Source organism: Ascaphus truei, unplaced genomic scaffold, assembly GCF_040206685.1.
Source record: "Ascaphus truei isolate aAscTru1 unplaced genomic scaffold, aAscTru1.hap1 HAP1_SCAFFOLD_256, whole genome shotgun sequence".
NCBI classification, from domain to species: Eukaryota; Metazoa; Chordata; class Amphibia; order Anura; family Ascaphidae; genus Ascaphus; species Ascaphus truei.
Genome location: NW_027455492.1, coordinates 49,978 through 66,666, shown reverse-complemented (window position 1 = coordinate 66,666; position 16,689 = coordinate 49,978). Strand labels below are relative to the sequence as shown.

General features: G+C 45.7%; 2 protein-coding genes across 2 annotated transcripts; both read right to left on the bottom strand.

Moving 5' to 3' along the window:
• Nucleotides 1-348: 348 nt before the first annotated feature.
• On the bottom strand, nt 349-11,981 carry LOC142481347 (uncharacterized). The gene is given in 4 exon segments (XM_075582816.1): nt 349-1,696; nt 1,698-2,083; nt 2,086-2,761; nt 10,600-11,981. Coding segments are annotated over 3 exon segments (1,032 nt in total). The 5' UTR covers nt 2,639-2,761; nt 10,600-11,981; the 3' UTR covers nt 349-1,603.
• Nucleotides 10,407-14,434, bottom strand: LOC142481346 (uncharacterized). The gene is made up of 2 exons (XM_075582815.1): nt 11,777-14,434; nt 10,407-10,938 (listed from the first exon to the last, which is right to left on the bottom strand). The coding sequence occupies exon 1, from the start codon at nt 13,987-13,989 to the stop codon at nt 12,148-12,150; it is 1,842 nt and encodes a 613-aa protein (XP_075438930.1). The 5' UTR covers nt 13,990-14,434; the 3' UTR covers nt 10,407-10,938; nt 11,777-12,147.
• Nucleotides 14,435-16,689: the final 2,255 nt, after the last annotated feature.

Genomic DNA, 16,689 nt, shown 5'->3' with positions numbered 1-16,689 from the left:
GATTACTGTTCATCGTGTGTGTGTGTGACAGTGAGAGATAGTTGTGCATCGTGTGTGTGTGACATGGAGAGATAGCTTTGCATCGTGTGTGTGTGATAGTGAGAAATAGCTGTGCATCGTGTGTGTGTGACAGTGAGAGATAGTTGTGCATCGTGTGTGTGTGTCAGGGAGTGAGAGATAGCTGTGCATCGTGTGTGTGTGTGACAGGGAGAGATAGCTGTGCATCGTGTGTGTGTCAGGGAGTGAGAGATAGCTGTGCATCGTGTGTGTGACAGTTGTAATACTGTGCACTGAAATGTAATTGGTACTCCTAACAATAATCAGTATACATTCAGGAGAAGGATTTACTGTTATATCATAACATAACCACCATCTGATTCCTTGTCCCATACATATAAATCAATACAAACGCCGCTGGGTATATACTGTTACTTTGCAGCCATGTTAATAAAGGGCAGACAATTTGATGCATATTTAACATGGTATCACTACTTAGAATAAAGTTGGTTTAATTCACAAACTACTGTAAGAGTGGCAGCTTATTGGAAATTACACCCTTAAAGAAAGGATGAATATATTCAATAGAGAATGTTACTATCCCCATTAGGAATAAGTATCACTTATACAGTATATGTATAGAAAGACATATCTAATTAGAGACAAAGAATGATTATCTTAAATCACACACTGAATTTAATACAGTAACGAACCTCAGAAAGATATATAGTCCATCTATGTCTGATAAATAAAGACATAGGAATATCTTAAATCACACTGAATTTAATAAAGAAAGATATATAGTCCATTTATGTCTAATAAATAAAGACCTAGATAGGAATATCTTAAATCACACATATCACTCATAATTTGAATGTAAAGGAAAGAATTTAAATCAACAAATATTGATGAACTACATTTGTTGAAAAAAGACATCTTAAATAATCAGACACATATAGTCCCTCAAATAGTGTATATAGAGGGGAAAGAGATTCACTGTCTAATGTGTCTAATAATTAAAGACACAGATCGGGGTTATCTTAATTTGCACAATTCTTTACTTAAAATCTAATACACAGAGTAATACATATAGCAGTGGGAATATACTGAAACCCCAAATACTGTAGTACAATATAACACAGAATCCATAGCATAAACTTAATGCAAAGAGAAGTGTTAAATAGAGATATAACCAATCTCTGAATGTTAAAGACACAGATCTGGTTATCTATAATCACACAAGTTATATTTTATAATCTATATAGAATAGTGCAGATACACAAAGTATGTTACATAGTATACAAACTCAATGTAGAAGAGAAATATTACATCAAGATGTTTCTCAATCAATTGGATTGCGCTTATGGGAACCAATAGAAACAGGGAAGTGCCTATAAAGAAGGTAGGGACAGATATACCCACATTAACTCCTGAAGAAGCCTTAGTGAATTGCACTAAAATATACCCCATAATTAATACAAATTGAATGCATTTTAAACAGTAGAGAATGCATTTTAAACAGTAGAGAATGTGTATCTATGTACGAGGGGGGGAAGGAGTCCAAAGTCGTGACTGTTCAGAGTACAGAGTAGGAGTGAGATTTTGATCAAGAATGGAGCCGGCATCGACAGCAGAGAAGTCTGAGATCTCCCGAGATAAGATGTGATTTCTTACTGAAGCTTTTTCCACATTCAGGGCAGTTTATAGGGTGTCATCCCTGTGTGGATTGTTTGGTGTCTAACAAGATGCGATTTCCGACTGAAGCTTTTCCCACATTCAGAGCAGTTATAGGGCCTCTCCCTTGTGTGGATTCTTTGGTGTGTAACAAGATGCGATTTCCGACTGAAGCTTTTCCCACATTCAGAGCAATCATAAGGCTTCTCCCCTGTGTGGATTCTTTGGTGTGTAACAAGACTTGATTTTTGACAGAAGCTTTTCCCACATTCAGAGCATTTATAAGGTCTCACCCCTGTGTGGATTCTTTGGTGTGTAACAAGAATTGATTTCTGCTTGAAGCTTTTCCCACATTCAGAGCAGTTAAAAGGTCTCACATCTGTGTGGATTCTTTGGTGTGTAACAAGAGCCATTTGTTACTGAAGCTTTTCCCACATTCAGAGCAGTTAGAAAGTCTCACGCCTGTGTGGATTCTTTGGTGTGTAACAAGATGCGATTTCTTAATGAAGCTTTTCCCACATTCAGAGCAGTTATAGGGTCTCTCCCCTGTGTGGATTCTTTGGTGTCTACAAAAACTTGATTGATCATGGAAACTAGTCCCACATTCAGAGCAGTTATAAGGCTTCACCCCTGTGTGGATTCTTTGGTGTGTAACAAGACCTGATTTCTGACTGAAGCTTTTCCCACATTCAGAGCAGTTATAAGGCTTCACCCCTGTGTGGATTATTTGGTGTGTAACAAGATGATATTTCTTATTGAAGCTTTTCCCACATTCAGAGCAGTTATAGGATTTCTTCCCTGTATGGATTATCTGCGGTATAACATTATCGTATGTCCCACAGTAGGGGTTCATGTCTCTGTTCTTTAAACCCTCTCCTTGTCTTGCGGTGTCTGTAAGTTTAGTAAAAGGCTGTTGATGTATAGAAATGCTCTGCCGAGTTTCTGGTAATCTTGTTCCAATTCTCATACAGACTTATGCAATGTTGAAGTCCTTAAAACATATTTCCATTAACCCCTCATGTAATTTGATGTTTGGGACATTTCTTACGTTGCTTCTTGCTCACAGACGAGTCATGTGCTGAAGATACATCTATGGTGAGAAAATGTATTAATGTAACATTGCAATGCATCAGAGAAGATTTGGATGAGAGATATATGTTCATTGAGTTGAACCTTTATAAAATTCTACTCGTGCAACATACTGAACATAATTAAAGCTACATTGTTATCGTTACATTCACCCAGAGGAAGGCAAAAAAAACACCCCAATTAATCATGTTACAATTATGTCTCATAAATGGAAATAAATATTTTCTCCTCACGCCAGTAATAGAAATCACATTACTCCCTGTATCAATGTTCTTCATATATTGTTCTTATCAAATAACTTTTGTTGTACTTTGTGATATATTAACCCTTTAGTGGCTCAAGGGGCCAGCTAGCCATTGGCATCCCACGAGTATCTGACCACTTGTGACGGTAGCTTTGAGACAGGCTATTAATAATACACACCAAAATATAACTGGGTTGAACTGGACGAGACTTAGATATGATAAAATATAATTTATTCCTTGAAAAAGGTGAACACACGAGATATACAAATGACAGACAAAATATGGACACTCACTTAAGATGGAATGATGAAACAGTCACATCTGGACTGGCAGTTCATACAGCAATCTTCATAATCATCAAGACACGAAAGACAATAGCCATAGGCTGAGCCTGGTTCTTATACAATTATTTCCCATTGAACACAACCTAAACCCAGCCCCTCTCATAAATCAGTGGTGAGGTTGACAGTTTTCCTCAGAGTAAAACTCCTCCCACCCAAGGACGTTTAAAAACTGCTTTTCCTATCTAAATAACGTCATAACTTCAGTTCAGTGAAACTTACTGGCACGCGAGCCATATTAATACATTCCGACACGCATGACGCTCCCAATAAGACTAAATATTACAGTGTAATACTAAAATTAAGAGAGATATTAATATCTGTCTCATAGGACCTGCTAAACAGCAGGTGTCTGTAATCATTATTTGCGGCTCGGCCCCCCGCTTACACATATGTAACTTATAGCATGTTCAGCCGAGGACATCTCATAATATTCTTATATTTAATAAGGTCACTCATTCTGTAGCCCCCACTCCTAAATCAGGGGCGTTTGGCCAGTCTACCAAATTGAGTGTCTGGCAGGATACTATGGTTGTAAGTGTGAGTTTTAACACTCACCAACCACTCCAGCTTCCTAAACATTTGGTCGCATTCCTTAGTAGGCAGGCATCTTTGAGGGTAACTTAAACAAAGGGCTAGAATCACTATTCAACTATTAACCCTTGCCCTCCCGGATGGATTCCAGTGTTTGTGTGGTGCAGTCACTGGAACAGAAACAATAAATTTTTACAGGGGAATAAACAGTTGGATGGCTGAAGCAAGGCAAAACCACATTACTGGACTCCAGCCCAGTTAACCCCTTGCTTCTCAGGTGAGAGTAGAGGGTGGCCTAATGGGGTTTAACCCCTGTAATCCTGGGCCAAAACCCCCACACTTGACACCACTAATGTCCAAAAATGGGTAAATATACAGCTTACAGTAGACTTAACTTGGTTGATTAAAATAGGAACCGACGTTTCTGCCGTATTTACATCATTTTTCCTGATTTGTGCTACACAGCAATTAAAACAGTTTAACAAAAAGTGCCATACATTATGGTGCAAAAAATCTTCAAAAGAAAATGTAAGAAAAAATATAACTAATATACTTCTCAAGCTTATTGCTGCAGCAAAGGTTATTCCCACCTTTCTCCTAGGGCAGGGATATCCAAACAATGTAATTCCAGCGCACAGCAAAAAGAGAGTCGGGTTAATAAAAAATAAAATAATTAAAAATAAAAGTATATATATACACACACACATATACTGTATATACATACACACACACATATATATACATACACAACTCATCCTTGAAAGGTTGCACCCTCTATTTTTTTAATGCGGTTTAAATAAATTATTTATTTTTTATTAACCCGACTCTCTTTTTGCTGTGCGCTGGAATTACATTGTTTGGATATCCCTGCCCTAGGAGAAAGGTGGGAATAACCTTTGCTGCAGCAATAAGCTATATATATATATATATATATATACAGTGTTCGACAAATCACCCAAAAATCTACTCGCCCAACCAAAAAATCTACTCGCCACCTAGTCCCGCCCCCAGTCCACACACATATACTGTATATACATACACACACACATATATATACATACACACCTCATCCTTGAAAGGTTGCACCCTCTATTTTTTTAATGCGGTTTAAATAAATTATTTTATTTTTTATTAACCCGACTCTCTTTTTGCTGTGCGCTGGAATTACATTGTTTGGATATCCCTGCCCTAGGAGAAAGGTGGGAATAACCTTTGCTGCAGTGTGGGGGACAGAGAGAGAGAGAGAGTGTGGGGGATAAAGAGAGAAAGTGTGGGGTAGAGAGAAGTAAAACAGGAAAAAGTGTGGGAGAGAGAGAGTGTGGGGGAGAGAGAGAGTGTGGGGAGAGAGAGAGTGTGGGGGAGAGAGAGAGTGTGGGGGAGAGAGAGAGTGTGGGGAGAGAGAGAGTGTGGGAGAGAGAGAGAGTGTGGGAGAGAGAGAGTGTGGGGGAGAGAGAGTGTGGGGGAGAAAGAGAGTGTAGGGGAGAAAGAGAGTGTGGGGGAGAGAGAGAGTGTGGGGGAGAGAGAGAGTGTGGGGGCGAGAGAGAGAGAGGGGGAGAGAGAGAGTGGGGAGAGAGAGAGTGTGGGGAAGAGAGAGTGTGGGGAAGAGAGAGAGTGTGGGAGAGAGAGAGAGAGTGTGGGAGAGAGAGAGTGTGGGTGAGAGAGAGAGTGTGGGTGAGAGAGAGAGTGTGGGTGAGAGAGAGAGTGTGGGTGAGAGAGAGAGAGTGTGGGTGAGAGAGAGAGAGAGTGTGGGTGAGAGAGAGAGAGCGTGGGGGCGAGAGAGAGTGTGGGGGCGAGAGAGAGAGAGTGTGGGGGCGAGATAGAGAGAGTGTGGGGGAGAGAGAGAGTGTGGGGGAGAGAGAGAGTGTGGGGGAGAGAGAGAGTGTGGGGGAGAGAGAGAGTGTGGGGGGAGAGAGAGAGTATGGGGGAAAGAGAGAGAGTGTGGGGAAAGAGAGAGTGTGGGGGAGAGAGAGAGAGAGTGGGGGAGAGAGAGAGAGTGTGGGGGAGAGAGAGAGAGTGTGGGGGGCAGAGAGAGAGAGAGAGTGGGGGAGAGAGAGAGTGTGGGGGGAGAGAGAGAGAGTGGTGGGGGGAGAGAGAGAGAGTGTGGGGGAGAGAGTGAGAGTGTGGGGGAGAGAGAGAGTGTGGGGGAGAGAGAGAGTGTGGGGGAGAGAGAGAGAGTGTGGGGGAGGGAGAGAGTGTGGGGGAGAGAGAGAGTGTGGGGGAGAGAGAAAGTGTGGGGGGGAGAGAGAAAGTGTGGGGGGGGAGAGAGAAAGTGTTGGGGGGAGAGAGAGAGTGTGCGGGAGAGAGAGAGAGTGTGGGGGAGAGAGAGAGAGTGTGTGGGGAGAGAGAGAGAGCGTGGGGGAGAGAGCGTGGTAGAGAGAGAGCGCGTGGGAGAGAGAGCGCGCGTGGGAGAGAGAGCGAGAGAGCGAGAGAGAGTGTGGGGAGAGAGTGTGGGGGAGAGAGAGTGTGGGGGAGAGAGAAAGTGTGGGGGGAGAGAGAAAGTGTGGGGGGGAGAGAGAGAGAGTGTGTGGGGGAGAGAGAGAGAGTGTGTGGGGGAGAGAGAGAGAGTGTGTGTGGGGGAGAGAGAGAGAGTGTGTGGGGGAGAGAGAGAGAGTGTGTGGGGGAGAGAGAGAGAGTGTGTGGGGGAGAGAGCGCGTGGGAGAGAGAGCGCGCGTGGGAGAGAGAGCGAGAGAGCGAGAGAGAGTGTGTGGGGGAGAGAGAGAGAGTGTGGGGGAGAGAGAGAGTGTGGGGGAGAGAGAGAGTGTGGGGGAGAGAGAGAGTGTGGGGGAAAGAGAGAGAGTGTGGGTGAGAGAGAGTGTGGGTGGGGAGAGAGTGTGGGTGAGAGAGAGAGAGTGTGGGTGGGGAGAGAGTGTGGGGGGGAGAGAGTGTGGGGGGGAGAGAGTGTGGGGGAGAGAGAGAGAGTGTGGGTGAGAGAGAGAGTGTGGGTGAGAGAGAGAGAGTGTGGGTGAGAGAGAGAGAGAGTGTGGGTGAGAGAGAGAGCGTGGGGGCGAGAGAGAGTGTGGGGGCGAGAGAGAGAGAGTGTGGGAGAGAGAGAGAGAGTGGGGGGAGAGAGAGAGTGTGGGGGAGAGAGAGAGTGTGGGGGAGAGAGTGTGGGGGAGAGAGAGAGTGTGGGGGAGAGAGAGAGTGTGGGGGAAAGAGAGAGTGTGGGGGGAGAGAGAGAGAGTGTGGGGGAGAGAGAGAGAGTGTGGGGGAGAGAGAGAGAGTGTGGGGGAGAGAGAGAGAGTGTGGGGGAGAGAGAGAGTGTGGGGGGAGAGAGAGAGAGAGTGTGGGGGAGAGAGAGAGAGAGTGTGGGGGGAGAGAGAGAGAGTGTGGGGGGAGAGAGAGAGAGTGTGGGGGAGAGAGAGAGTGTGGGGGAGAGAGAGAGAGTGTGGGGGAGAGAGAGAGTGTGGGGGAGAGAGTGTGGGGGAGAGAGAGTGTGGGGGAGAGAGAGAGTGTGGGGGAGAGAGAAAGTGTGGGGGGGGAGAGAAAGTGTGGGGGGGAGAGAGAAAGTGTGGGGGGGAGAGAGAGTGTGTGCGGGAGAGAGAGAGAGTGTGGGGGAGAGAGAGAGAGTGTGTGGGGGAGAGAGAGAGAGCGTGGGGGAGAGAGCGTGGTAGAGAGAGAGCGCGTGGGAGAGAGAGCGCGCGTGGGAGAGAGAGCGCGCGTGGGAGAGAGAGCGAGAGAGCGAGAGAGAGTGTGGGGGAGAGAGAGAGAGTGTGGGTGAGAGAGAGAGTGTGGGTGAGAGAGAGAGAGTGTGGGTGAGAGAGAGAGAGAGTGGGGGCGAGAGAGAGAGCGTGGGGGCGAGAGAGAGTGTGGGGGCGAGAGAGAGAGAGTGTGGGAGAGAGAGAGAGAGTGGGGAGAGAGAGAGTGTGGGGGAGAGAGAGAGTGTGGGGGGAGAGAGAGAGTGTGGGGGAGAGAGAGAGTGTGGGGGAGAGAGAGTGTGTGGGGGAAGAGAGAGTGTGGGGGGAGAGAGAGAGAGTGGGGGGAGAGAGAGAGTGTGGGGGAGAGAGAGAGTGTGGGGGAGAGAGAGAGTGTGGGGGAAGAGAGAGTGTGGGGGAGAGAGAGTGTGGGGGGGAGAGAGAGAGAGTGTGGGGGAGAGAGAGAGAGTGGTGGGGGAGAGAGAGAGAGTGTGGGGGAGAGAGAGAGAGTGTGGGGGGAGTGAGAGAGTGTGGGGGAGAGAGAGAGAGAGTGTGGGGGGGAGAGAGAGAGAGTGTGGGGGGGAGAGAGAGTGTGGGGGAGAGAGGTGTGTGGGGGAGAGAGAGAGAGTGTGGGGGAGAGAGAGAGTGTGGGGGAGAGAGTGTGGGGGAGAGAGAGTGTGGGGGAGAGAGAGTGTGGGGGAGAGAGAGTGTGGGGGAGAGAGAGAGTGTGGGGGAGAGAGAAGTGTGGGGGGGAGAGAGAAAGTGTGGGGGGGAGAGTGAAAGTGTGGGGGGGAGAGAGAGTGTGTGCGGGAGAGAGAGAGAGGTGTGGGGGAGAGAGAGAGAGTGTGGGGGGGGAGAGAGAGAGAGAGTGTGGGGGAGAGAGAGAGAGTGTGTGGGGGAGAGAGAGAGAGCGTGGGGGAGAGAGCGCGCGTGGGAGAGAGAGCGCGCGTGGGAGAGAAAGAGCGAGAGAGAGTGTGGGGGAGAGAGAGCGAGTGTGGGGGAGAGAGAGCGAGTGTGGGGGAGAGAGTGTGGGGGAGAGAGAAAGTGTGGGGGGGAGAGAGAAAGTGTGGGGGGGAGAGAGAGAGTGTGCGGGGGAGAGAGAGAGTGTGGGGGAGAGAGAGAGTGTGTGGGGGAGAGAGAGTGTGTGGGGGAGAGAGAGAGTGTGTGGGGGAGAGAGAGAGTGTGTGGGGGAGAGAGCGCGTGGGAGAGCGCGCGTGGGAGAGAGAGAGCGAGAGAGCGAGAGAGAGAGTGTGTGGGGGAGAGAGAGAGAGTGTGGGTGGGGAGAGAGTGTGGGGGGGAGAGAGTGTGGGGGGGGAGAGAGTGTGGGGGGGAGAGAGTGTGGGGGGGAGAGAGTGTGGGGGGGAGAGAGTGTGGGGGGGAGAGAGTGTGGGGGGGAGAGAGTGTGGGGGGGAGAGAGTGTGGGGGGGGAGGAGTGTGGGGGGAGAGAGTGTGGGGGGGAGTGAGTGTGGGGGGAGACAGTGTGGGGGGGAGAGAGTGTGGGGGGGAGAGAGTGTGGGGGGGGAGAGAGTGTGGGGGGGTGTGGGGAGAGAGTGTGAGGGGGGTGGAGAGAGTGTGGGGGGGAGAGAGAGAGTGTGGGGGGGGGAGAGAGAGAGTGTGGGGGGGAGAGGAGTGAGTGTGGGGGGGGAGAGGGAGAGAGTGTGGGGGGGGATGAGAGAGAGTGTGGGGGGGGAGAGAGAGAGTGTGGGGGGGGAGAGGAGGGGTAGGGAGTGTGGGGGGGAGAGGGATGGAGTGTGGGGGGAGAGGGAGAGAGTGTGAGGGGGAGAGTGTGTGGGGGGGAGAGAGTGGGGGGGAGAGAGAGAGAGTGTGGGGGAGAGAGAGAGTGTGGGGGGGAGAGAGAGAGTGTGGGGGGAGAGAGAGTGTGGGGGGAGAGAGTGTGGGGGGGTGGCGAGTGTGGGGGGGAGAGAGTGTGTGGGGGGGGGAGTGTGAGTGTGGGGGGGAGAGAGAGTGTGGGGGGGAGTGTGAGAGTGTGGGGGGGGGTGAGAGAGTGGGGGGGGAGAGAGTGTGGGGGGGAGATGAGAGAGAGTGTGGGGGGAGAGGAGAGAGTGTGGGGGGAGAGAGAGAGAGTGTGGGGGGGAGAGAGAGTGTGGGGGGGAGAGAGAGTGTGGGGGGGAGAGAGAGTGTGGGGGTGAGAGAGAGAGTGTGGGGGTGAGAGAGAGTGTGGGGGGGAGAGAGAGTGGAGAGACAGAGGGGGGAGACACAGAGGGGAGAAACGGTGGGTGACCACACACAGAGGGTGGGTGATACACAGAGAGAGAGAGGGTGGGTGACTGACTGGGGCGGGGGTGACTGACTGGGGGGGGTGGCCTGACTGGGGGGGGGGGAGGCATGACTGACTGGGGGGGGGAGGCATGACGGACTCGGGGGGGGGGTGACTGACTGGGGGGGGTGGCTGACTGGGGGGGGGGTGACGGGGTGACTGACTGGGGTGACGGGGTGACTAGAATAAAAGAATAAAACACGATATTAGTGTATCATGTCCACATTGGGGGATTGGGGGGAAAAAAAGGGGAGGGGGGGAGTGGGAAGGGGGAGTAGGGGGGTGGGGTAGGAGTGGACGGTGGTGGGATGGATGGTGGGTTCCCACTAACTAATCACAGAATACATAGAATATATGGATCCAGTGACTCACACGGGCTTGTGTGGTGACTCTCCCTCAACGCTGACTGGTGTGGGTAAATACAGACTCATATACTGGAGTCTCAGATATACATTAAACTCACACGGCCTGATGTGAGTCCTTGCCCTCAGAGGGTAATGTCCTGTATGGATGGTGTCCTGTTGTTTCAGCAGAGTTGTCCCCCGATGGGTGTGGTGTGTGAGTGTCTCCTCTCCCCGTATCCCAAATGACCAAAAAGCAATGTGCAAACCAAAAGTCAAAATGAATTAAAAGGTCTTTAATGGGTTAACAGTGAAGACATGTGCATACACTATGCATACATGTTGTGGTGCTTAAAAGGTATAAAACAATATATGACACGATAACACAATGAACTAAACAGTATGTGATGTACTGAAGCAAACACAAAAAAGGACTCTCACACTAAACGAATATACAAAATCACTTGCCCAGCATCATCCGCTCAGAGCACTCCTGCACGATCTCCTCCTCCGTTTTTTGCTCCAACTGGCGCGTCCGGCAGCGGAACCGGAAAGGGGGATCTGAACCGGATGTCCTGCAGTGTGCTGGGTCCCTCTGTCAATGAGCTCCGGCAGGGAACTACGCGTTTCGCAATAAGCTTTGTCAGGTTCCTGCCGGATGCTCATTGTGTGCTGCATTTATAGGTGCCCCCATTAGTTTAATTGGAGAAACACCTGGATTAAGGGCATGGTTTAAATTTAGACGGTTATATCTCTTTATAGGAGCTACCTTTGGAAGCCCCTAATGTCAGGGATAGTGAGATGTGCCTGTAAATATAAATAATGGGTTAGATAAGCATATATTAAAATTAGATAAGCATATATTAAAATAAATCAATACATTATAAAAACTACATTTTAAAAAATACTTAGAGATGATCATTGTATTTGTCCTTAGAAGCATTTTAAGTTTAATAAAAAACGGTGGAAATTGGAATTTGATTGGGGTATTTGTGTGATTTGGAATCTTTTAGTTCCTCCGTGTGCAGTATTTTTAAAACCATTCTCTGTTGGTTAAAATCTTTACATATGTAAAACAATAGTGCCACCATGTGGCTGGATGTGAAAATTACCTCAACACTGTCATAACCTAATGGTAAAAGTTAAGCAATCTTGGTAGTGTGGCACACATCCCTTTAAAGTAACTTAAAAATGTGCCAGAGTGTATTACAGCAAAAAATATATTTATGTGACAAAAGTTATAACGAATTACATATTTGACGGAAAAAATATAATATTATTATTATCAAGATGGTTAAAAAACCTTAACTGTTTATAGCCACTACATCTGACATAAGGGTAGAACAACCTAGACACCCAAAATCTTGGTTTCCTCATTCAGCTATCTAAAATGTACCACTCAATATCTCCGTGTTAGTTAAAAGATATTTCATTTGTAATACAATGCTGCCACCAAGTGGCCGCATATCGAAATTGCTACTTCAAAACCCTAATATCTCTACCACACTGTGGATAGTGCGGTATTCAGTTAAGTGTAGAGTCATTGTTTAAAATATATTGCAAAAGTATATTCCAGCGGATGACGAGAGTATATCAAATATGCATGAGCATGGGTTTACACAGACATTTGATATTAGAAAAATACTTGTATAGGTGATTTCGACGCGGAGCTCTCATGTGGTGAAAAAGTTCAAAATGTTCAAAACGTATAGTCCAGATTCTTCATAACTCCTTTCTAACTTCAATTCATGTTGCAGAGGTTGTCGCGATGGTATGCATCATTTCTGGTCCTCAAGGGTTGGTTCGAGGTAGATTCATATTTGGGACGTGCGCCCTATTGGAGATTGGAGAGGAAGTGGATCAGTGTGTGTTAAAACAAAGAGGTAGATGTAAATGAAATTTAATAAAATAAAATAGTAGATGTTATAGAATAGTAGATGTTTATAAAATATTAAAAAATAAAAGTTGTTTAAAAATTGTTTACAAATGGGGGATTTGGAGCAGATTGATGGGTGTTCAGAGAAAGGCTGCAATGTCTATCTCTACATTGAGGCCTGTGGGTACCAGGCTTTTCAATTTGTAGATCCAAAACGTTTCTTTTCTTGATAGAGATGTCAGTCTGTCGCCTCCCCTCCAATGTGGGGGGACTACTTCAATGCCCCTAAATTCAAGGCCCGACGGATCTCCTTGGTGATGTAGTGCGAAATGCTTAGAGACACTATGTGTCATTAGTTTCCGTCTGATATTCCCTAGGTGTTCCAAAATACGCACCCGCAGGGGTCGACTGGTGCGCCCTACATATTGGAGTCCACAGGGGCAGTTTAAAAGGTAGACTACGAATTCTGATTTGCAATTAATGAAGCTGCCGGTTTTGAACTGTTCTCCTGTTGTATTAGAGCTGAACTGAATTTTTTCCTTACTTCCCTGTTTGCATGCTTTGCATGTATTACATCTATGGAAACCTTTGGCTGTTTGTAGCCAGTTTGAGTCCTGGCCTGTTGTTCTATTCTCCATTCTAAAGAGGCTTGGTGCTAACTTTCTTTTGATGTTATCTGCCCTTTTATAGATGACTTTCGGTTTTTCTGGGAGGTACTCTTTCAGGGTGGGGTCTCCCTGTAGGAGATGCCAGTGTTTATTCAGGATCTGTTGTATGCTTCCTGCATCCTGACTAAACTGTGTTAAGAAAGCGATGCTGAACTCTTCTTTGGGTTTAGGTGGATTAGTTTTAAGGATTTCAATACGTTCGAGCTCCCCTACTTCTCTTATTGCTATATCCATCTTATCGTTATCATAGTTTTTAGCAATGAAACGCTTCTTAAGAATATTGGATTGTTCCCTATAAATATGGTCATCGCTACAGTTTCTCCTAATTCGACGAAACTGTCCTGGGGGTATGTTCTTTAACCATTTTTTGTGGTGGCAGCTAGTGTTAAGTAGGTAGTTGTTACAGTCCACTTTTTTGAAGAAAGTTTTAGTCTTTAGTTTGGTGTCTTCTATGTAAATAGTAAGGTCTAAGAAGTCTACCGTGTTATTTCCTATGCAAGTTGTAAAAGCCAAGTTCCTCTCATTAGTATTAATATAGTTTAAGAAATGGTTCAAGTTTTCACTACTACCTTTCCAGATGAAAAACACATCATCGATGTATCTTCGCCATAGCACGAGATCCGCACCAAATTCATGCTCTGACCAGATGGTATCGGTCTCCCAATTGTCCATGAACAGATTGGCATAACTTGGTGCGAATTTCGTACCCATCGCTGTGCCACATTTTTGTAGGAAATATGTTCCATCAAATTTAAAAAGGTTATGCTTCAGAATAAAATTGATACTTTCTAAAATGAAGCGTCTTTGTTCTATTTTAACAGTTGGGTCTTTTGTTAATGTCCTATTGATGGCTTCAATTCCATCGTTGTGTTTTATGGATGTGTATAATGAAGTTACATCACAAGTGCAGATTTTGTAGTCATCTTGCCAAATTACCTGTTCTAATACATTAAGAATTTGCGTGGTATCTCTTAGATAGGACCGCATCTCCGCAACATATGGTTGTAGAAAACCATCTATATATTCCGATAGTCGCGACGTGAGTGAGCCTATCCCAGAGATGATGGGTCTCCCTGGTGGTGCTTTAATATCCTTATGTATTTTGGGTAAAAAATAAAATATCGGCATAACTGGGAATTTTATATTTAAATAGTCGTATTCTTTTTCATTTAGGACTCCTGTTGTACTGCCTTTGTCTAGTAGGGTGAGGAATTCTATACAGAATTCTTTATGCGGATTCGTCTTAAGACGTGCATAGGTGATGTCGTCAGATAATATCCTCTCTGCTTCTCCCTTATAATATTCAGTGTCCATAATGACAACCCCCCCCCCTTTGTCTGCTTGTTTGAATATGATATCCTTATCTTTCTCTAAGTTTTGCAAAGCGATTTTCTCTTTTAGTGTTAAATTGTTCTTCGTTATCTTTGTCGTACCTGAGGTCAGTTTGTCAAAGTCTTCCTGGATTTTTTGGTGGAACACTTCTAGATTATGGCCTTTTGCCCAGCTAGGATAGAATTTGGACTTGTTTTTAAGATTTGAATGTTTAAAATCACTCTCTATGTTTATGTTCGTATCATTACTTACTATCTCCCTAGTTTGTGCGTCTTTGGAAAGAATTTTTTTTTTAAGCGTAAGCTGTCTGATGTATTTGTGTGCGTCTATATACAGATTAAAACTATTCGCCTTAGCAACTGGCGCGAAATTCAGCCCCTTTTTTATAAGCTTACATTCATCTATGTTGAGTTCTTTTTTACTTAGATTAAATATACAGTATTGTTTACATCGCTGCTCTTTTCCTGTGTCCTTCTTCCTCCCCGCTTTCCTCGTGTGGTCTTTTTCTGAGTTTTGTGTTTGGTGTTTCTATTTCTTTCTGTTCTTCTACCACTAGAGTGCGATTCTGGGTGGCTATTGGTGGTGGTTTTGCTACTTGGGCCTGTTCTAAAAAATGACCTGTATGTGGTCTGGGTGATCGTTGTTCTCTCACGTGACCTTGCTCCTTATCATGTCTTTCTCTGTATGTTTGCCTCTGTTCCCTGTAAGGTGATTTGCGTTCCCGTCTTGGGCTCTGGTCCCTATATTGTTTGTGGGGTGACCGGTAGTGTCTCCTTTGGCTTTCTTCTCTCTCATAGCGTCTCTCTCTGTATTCCCGATTTGACCCATAGTGTTTGTAAGGTGATCTGTGGTCCCTATCTCTGCTCCTTTCTTTCTCATACCTGCTATCACGTTCAAGTGGTGATCTAGTTCTGTAGTTATATGTTGTTGGCTTAGCAGTGTGATACCTTTCGTGATACTCTTTTGCTTTAGAATAGTATTTATTGTCCTGCCAATGTTCTTCTCTGTTTCTATCATTTTTCTTTGCCTCGTCCCTTTTGTGGCTTCCTGTGTCTTCAATAGTGTGCGTTTTAGTTTCTTTATTCTCTCTAGGGGTTTCTAGGACACCCGCCTCCTGCCTTCTTGGTGGAATTTGTCTAGCCTCTTTATTAAATGATACATTCTTATTGTTTTCATATTTGGGATAGTTCTTATGCCTCTCTGGATTCGTTGGATAGCTTAATGTGTTGGATCTTGAATTCTGGTTTTTATTACTATCTTCTCTACTCCTATATTTGAACATTTTCCTATCCCTTGGGGTGCTAGGTGGGACTAGTGAGACCCGTTGCCATTTGGGGTTTGACCCCACTACATAATCTTCCTCGTCTCGTCTGAATTTTTTGTTCTTTGACTCTATCAGGTTTTTTTCTATGGCGTCTATTTCATCCGCTAGTTTTCTGTCCCTACTTATGAAGGTGGGATTATCTATAGAGGTTTCTAATCTTTTCTGAATTAGTGTGACTTCTCGGTCAATTTCTATTAGTGTCTTTGTATGGTGTTTAATGATAAGTTTCATTAAAGTGAATGAACAGGCATCCATAGCTTCCTCCCATTGTACATTGTATTCTACATCTGCTAATTCAAAGGATGATTTTTTATCAAACCGTAAACCCCTAGGAATACGTTTGATGTCAATGTATTTTTCTAGGTAGACTTTGTCCCAGACCTTTTTGGTCTCCTTCTTAAGTAAATTCTCTAGTTTATCGAATTCATTATTTATTGTTTCTAAGTCTCCCATTTCCGCTGACTCAATTTCTCTCATTTTGTTCTCTATGTTGTTACTTCTAAAAATTCTTTTTGTGAAAACACTCTCCTTGATTTCGACCATATCTTCTATCTCTATGGTTGCTACTTCCATGTTGAGATTTCTAATGTGGGGTGCTGCCACCAGGATGGGATTAGAGAAGTCTGGAGGTTATTTGGACTGGGGCGCTCCCTAAATTTTGTGGCTTAAAAAGTTGTTGTAACGCCTTACTCTGTTAAAAAATGATAAAATATAAAATATGATTTTGGTGTTTGTGGTGCAAAAGGGTGTGTAGAAAAACATATACTGGCCCTTTTAGTTGATTTTGTGGTTGCTGCTTGACCTTGGAGAAGGGAATCCCGTGTCCTTCTCAGCGTGGCAGTAGTGGTGTGAAGATGGTCAGCGCGAACCTCGTGGACTTCACGGATATAGTGGATCCGGATGCAGTATTAAGACAAGAATAAAAGAATAAAACACGATATTAGTGTATCATGTCCACATTGGGGGATTGGGGGGAAAAAAAGGGGAGGGGGGGAGTGGGAAGGGGGAGTAGAGGGGTGGGGTAGGAGTGGACGGTTGTGGGATGGATGGTGGGTTCCCACTAACTAATCACAGAATGCATAGAATATATGGATCCAGTGACTCACACGGGCTTGTGTGGTGTCTCTCCCTCAACGCTGACTGGTGTGGGTAAATACAGACTCATATACTGGAGTCTCAGATATACATTAAACTCACACGGCCTGATGTGAGTCCTTGCCCTCAGAGGGTAATGTCCTGTATGGATGGTGTCCTGTTGTTTCAGCAGAGTTGTCCCCCGATGGGTGTGGTGTGTGAGTGTCTCCTCTCCCCGTATCCCAAATGACCAAAAAGAAATGTGCAAACCAAAAGTCAAAATG

Excerpts from the sequence above, each read along its gene's own strand:
- LOC142481346 (XM_075582815.1), bottom strand. The coding sequence starts at position 13,989 with ATGGACACTGAATATTATAAGGGAGAAGCAGAGAGGATATTATCTGAC.